Source organism: Orycteropus afer, unplaced genomic scaffold, assembly GCF_000298275.1.
Source record: "Orycteropus afer afer isolate SDZICR_OR568_19922 unplaced genomic scaffold, OryAfe1.0 scaffold00622, whole genome shotgun sequence".
NCBI lineage: Eukaryota > Metazoa > Chordata > Mammalia > Tubulidentata > Orycteropodidae > Orycteropus > Orycteropus afer.
The window spans coordinates 1,267,881-1,272,895 of NW_006922209.1; the positions used below are offsets into that span (position 1 = coordinate 1,267,881).

The window sequence follows — 5,015 nt, forward strand, 5'->3', positions numbered from 1 at the left end:
GTAATGAAGGGCCGACAGTAGATGTAAATGCAGGGCACAAAGTGGAGAGTCACCACCAGGATGTGGGAGGTGCAGGTGGAGATGGCCTTGTTCCACCCCTCCCCAGAGTGGGATCGCAGCATCACCAGAATAACAGTGTAGGACCCCAGGAGCAGGAGGAACCAGAGCAGGGTCAGCAGTCCATTATTGGAGATCATGAGAAGCTCCACAGTGAAAGTGTCAGTGCAGGCCAGTTTTACCACCTGGGGCACATCACAGTAGAAGGCATCCAGAATATTGGGGCCACAGAAGGGGAGTGGGAGCATCAGAATTATCTGGACAATTGAATGCAGACCACCCCCCATCCAGGAAGCCACCACCAAGGTCACCCATACCTCTCTCCTCATAATGGTCACATAGTGGAGGGGTTTGGCAATTGCCAGGTATCTGTCAAAGGCCATTATAGAGAGGGAGGCAACATCTGCCCCCCCAGCAAAGTGATAGAAAAAGATCTGTGCCAAGCAGCCATCGTAGGAGATGGTCTTCCTCTTTGATAGAAGATCCACCAGGAACTTGGGGACAGTGATGGATGAATAAGCAATGTCCAGGACAGATTTGTTCCTCAGGAGAAAGTACATGGGAGTGTGGAGTCGGGACTCACAGGTGATGGTGACCACAATGAGGACATTGCCCAACACGGTTGTTACATACACAACAAGGAAGACCAAAAATAAGAAACACTCCAGCTCATGAAAGCGAGTGAGTTCCAGGAACACAAACTCCTTCACATTGGTGTGGTTACCCTGGCGCATGGTGGGGAATACCCTGTTCTAGATCTGCCTTGGGAGATGAGATGTTAGCATTAGGAGCATGTAGGTAGCAACATCAATTATTTTATATTGTTATAAGGTTTTGTAAGGAAGCTCTGGTGGTATAGTCCCTAAGGCATTAGACTGCTAACCAGAAGGCTGGCAGTTCAAATCCAGTAGCCACTCCTTGGAAGGAAGATTGGGAAATCTACTTCTGTAGTGATAACACCTTGGAAACCCAAGGAGGGGTTTCTATGAGTCGGATTCGACCCAATGGTAGTGAGTTTGGTTTTGGTTTTTGTAAGGCCTTGTAGGCATCCAGATTTTCATGACGGCTCTGAAATACTGGACTGTTGTTGTTGTTGTTATGTGCCATCGAGTCAGACCTGACACATAGTGACTTCTGCTTGGGTTTCCGAGGCAGCATCACTATGGAAGTAGATTGCCCCATCTTCCTTCCGAGGAGTGGCTGATGGGTTTGAACCGCCAGCCTTCTGGTTAGCAGTCAAGTGCCTAAGGCACTATGCTACCAGAGCTCCCAAATACTGAACTAGAACTTTCTTTTTTTGTGTACCAAAAATTTTTATTCTGATAACTTTTCTTTCCTATTAGAAATACCCTGGGTGAGAGGAAGAACCATTACACTCAAAGATTCCACTCATAGACAATGAGGGATATATAAATGATTGTGCCTCTTTGTTTTGGCTTCCAATTCCCTCAAAAGCATACATATATGTATATACATATACATACATACATATAGCTTAATTTCCAACTCCATATTTTTTTCAAGTGTAGTCTCTTACCAGCTTTTTTTTAAATCTATATTTTGTTTCCTTGTATATTTTTGCTGTATGATCTCACTAACTTGTTGAGTAATGTGATGGAGAATACATTAGTTACTGAGGTAGAGGTCCAAGTATCAAGCAGGCAGAGAATGAGTCATTGTTTATGAAGGCTAGGTTGGAAATGGCACTAGCCAGGAAAGCAGAGCAGTCTTCTGAGACTGGGTTTGAGAGAGGGTGGATGGAAATTAGAGGTGGGTGGTAGGCATTGAGCCCAAGGCTTATGCTCAGGACCATAATCTTGGGGAATATCAAGGTCAATTGACATAGCATAGTCTACAAAGATAAAGTTCTATATCCTGTTTTGGTGAGTAGCTATTGGAGTCTTAAAAGCTTGTGAGTGGCCATCTAAAGTGCAACCAATGTTCTCTCCTCATCTGGAGCAAAAAAAAGAGTGAAGAAAATCAAAGACACATAGAAAGAGTTAGACCAAAGGACTAAAGGACTACGTGAACCCCAGCCTCAATAACACTGAGAGGAGGAAAACTAAACATGCCAGCTACCATTGCCAACCACTTTGAAAGATATCACAGTTACAGGTTCTATATAGATTTGGAGAAAGATAGGGAACAAAACCCAATTTCATAGAAGATAACGGCCTTACTTGTTTGAGAGAAATTGGTGGAAACTCCAAGAATATAACCCTTAGACACTCTTTAAGGCTGGAATTTAATTCACCTCTGGGGTTCAACTTTCATCCACACAATAGAGAGCCCTGTAAAGTGAACAATAAACCCAGGGAAGTATTCACTCCTTAGAACTATCAAACATATGAGATCAGAAGTGCAGCATTTGCCCAGTGGAAAAGTTCAGGAAGCAGAAAGGAATAGAAAATAAAGAATGGAAACAGAAAACAGAGGAAGGAAGTGGGCAAAGTGCTGTTATATTGTGGGACTGACATCAGTGTCACAAAACAGTGCATGGATTGTTGAACATTTTGCTTTGTTAACTTTCATCCAAATAACAATAAAAAGTTTTTTGAAAAAGTGAGTGAGGCTAGTGAAATGTGCAGGGTATAAGGACCTCCAAAAGTCATAAGTTACCCTATTCAGGTTACCTAGTGTTCTGGTTATCTAGTGCCGCTCTGACAAGAAATATACCACAAATGGGATGGCCTTAACAAACAGGAGTTTATTATAATTTGGAGGCTTTAAGTCCAAGTTCAAAGTGACAAGCTCTAGGGGCTGGGTGAAAGCCCCTCAACCTTGTGGTCCAGCTCTGCCTCCTACTCCTAGTCCACTGGAGCTAGAGAAGTTTCTTCACTCAGACAGCTGCTGGCTGCTGAGGCTGAGAAGCCCCAAGGTTGACAAGTAAAAAGGCACAGTCCCGATGTTACCAAACCACACGGCAGGCCATTCATTCAAGTCCATTATAAGTCCCAAGGTTGGCAGAGCATGGCAGGCTCTTGAACAACAACAGCATGGCTACATGCAGGGTCTAAGTGTGCCATAAGCTAGAGACCATTTCCAAGGCTTCTCCTTATATACAGGAAGCAGACCACATCCCAAAGGTAGCTACTCAGCTGCCTGTGTAGATCATGGAGTTGATTGCCAGTCTCATCATGGGGAATAACTACCACCAGCTGCCCCGCTACTCAACTAGGCCCAGCCAAGTTGACACAAACATAACCACCACACCTAGTTAAGCCTCAATGACTATTTTCAAGTAATGCTTCACTGAACATGTTATTAATGCATCTTCATGTGCATTTTCAAAGAAACACAAATTAAAACTGCAAGGAGATATTTCTTGTCATCTAGTGGAATAGCAAAAGTTGAAGAGATCCATTATTGCTGTGGATGTGGTGGGGGGAGGAAGCTTCCTATATGACTGGTAGTGGAAGAAGTGCAGCAGAATGCTCCTTGGAAGTGTGAATGGCCAGCCTTCATCTCACCTACCTTGGTCATGTTGTCAGAAGGAACCATCCCCTGGAGAAGGGTATCAAGCTTGGTAAAGTGGCGGGTCAGAGAAAGAGGGGAAGGCCCTCAACGAGATTGATTGACACAATGGCTGCCACATGGGCTCAGGTGTAGCAAGAACTGTAAGGCTGGTGGAGGACTGGCCAGTGTTTTGTTCTGTTGTACATAGAGTTGCTATGAATCAGAGCTGACTCAATGGCACTTAACAACAACAATGGCTCGTAGTAGTATATACGGAAACAAATTTCCTGGGGTCATTCTGGAAATATGTGTCAAAACTTAAAATGTGTGAATCTTTTGACCCAGAAATTTTACTTTAGAAATGTATGCTAAAGAGTTAATAAATTATGTCCTTAATATAAAAGTAAAAGAAAGTTCAATAGTATAGTTTAGAATAATAGAAATTAGAATTTAAGTAAATGGCGTAGAAAATTGTTTCAATATATTATATATTATGATCAAATAGTACAATTCAGTATTTTGCAGCCTTTTACACTGATAATGTAGAACTAGATTTGTAGACATAACAAGATTGTTTTCAGTGACAGGTCAAGTCACTGAATGCATCACATGATGCTAGCAGATGTCTGGGAAGACGTGTATCATAGTAACAGAGGTTATCTATGGATGAATAGATCTGGGTGATTTATACTGTAATAAGACATTCTAATGTGTCCAATTTAGAAAAATGATTTTAAATGTTTTCTGAATTTTTAAAATCAGAAAAACTTGTATACCTATTTAGAATTTGAGGTAAACAATTTTCCTGTTAATTTGAATTCTGATGTGTGCTTTTTGTAATTTTCTTTTCCTTTTCTGCAAAGTTGTTCTAATGAAGCTGAGATTAAGAAACAGGTGTGTGAGGAAGATAAGTCTAGTTATTATTTTGGTGTCTTATGGCTCCCTGAGGCATTGCTTTGAAGCATTCGGAAAGGAGGCTGAGAAGGGCCAAGTCAGGTCTCTGGAAACTGATGCTTGAAGCTACATACTGTGGACTGCTCTTTTGAACTAATGTCCTTCCACCAGCTCTTCTGGCCAGTCACCCAGGAGGTTCTAGACTATAGGACACAATGTCAGGTCAAGATGGAATGGTGGTCCTTCTGTAGTGAAATCTCAGGGTTATATTATAGAACTTAGAGGAAGTTTACTCAGAAGAGTGCAGCCTCTGAAGCCAGATTCAAGATTCTGCATTTTGGCTGTGTGATGCTGAGAAGCCACTCCAACTTTATGCTTCTCAGATTCTTCATCCAGGAAATGGGGACCATCGGCTTACTTTGAAGGATTCTTGTGGTGTTACTTGGGGGTAATGTAGTACTTTTTATTATGTGATATTATGTGTCTGTGTGTTTCTGCCTTTTCCCCTTAATGTAAACTCCCTGAAAGCCAGGACTTTGTTTTGTCACCATTGTAGATACAACTTCTAGAATGGCACCTGACACATCTCAGGCTTTCAGTAATTATGA

At 42.1% G+C, this 5,015-nt stretch overlaps 1 protein-coding gene across 1 annotated transcript in view; it reads right to left on the reverse strand.

Moving 5' to 3' along the window:
• Positions 1-840, reverse strand: part of LOC103210521 (olfactory receptor 4D6-like) — a 26,490-nt gene extending 25,650 nt beyond the window's left edge. The window contains exon 1 of the mRNA XM_007956439.2: positions 243-840. Coding sequence (XP_007954630.1) covers positions 243-791 — 549 coding nt within the window. The 5' untranslated portion in view covers positions 792-840. The remainder of the gene's footprint in view (positions 1-242) is intronic.
• Positions 841-5,015: the final 4,175 nt, after the last annotated feature.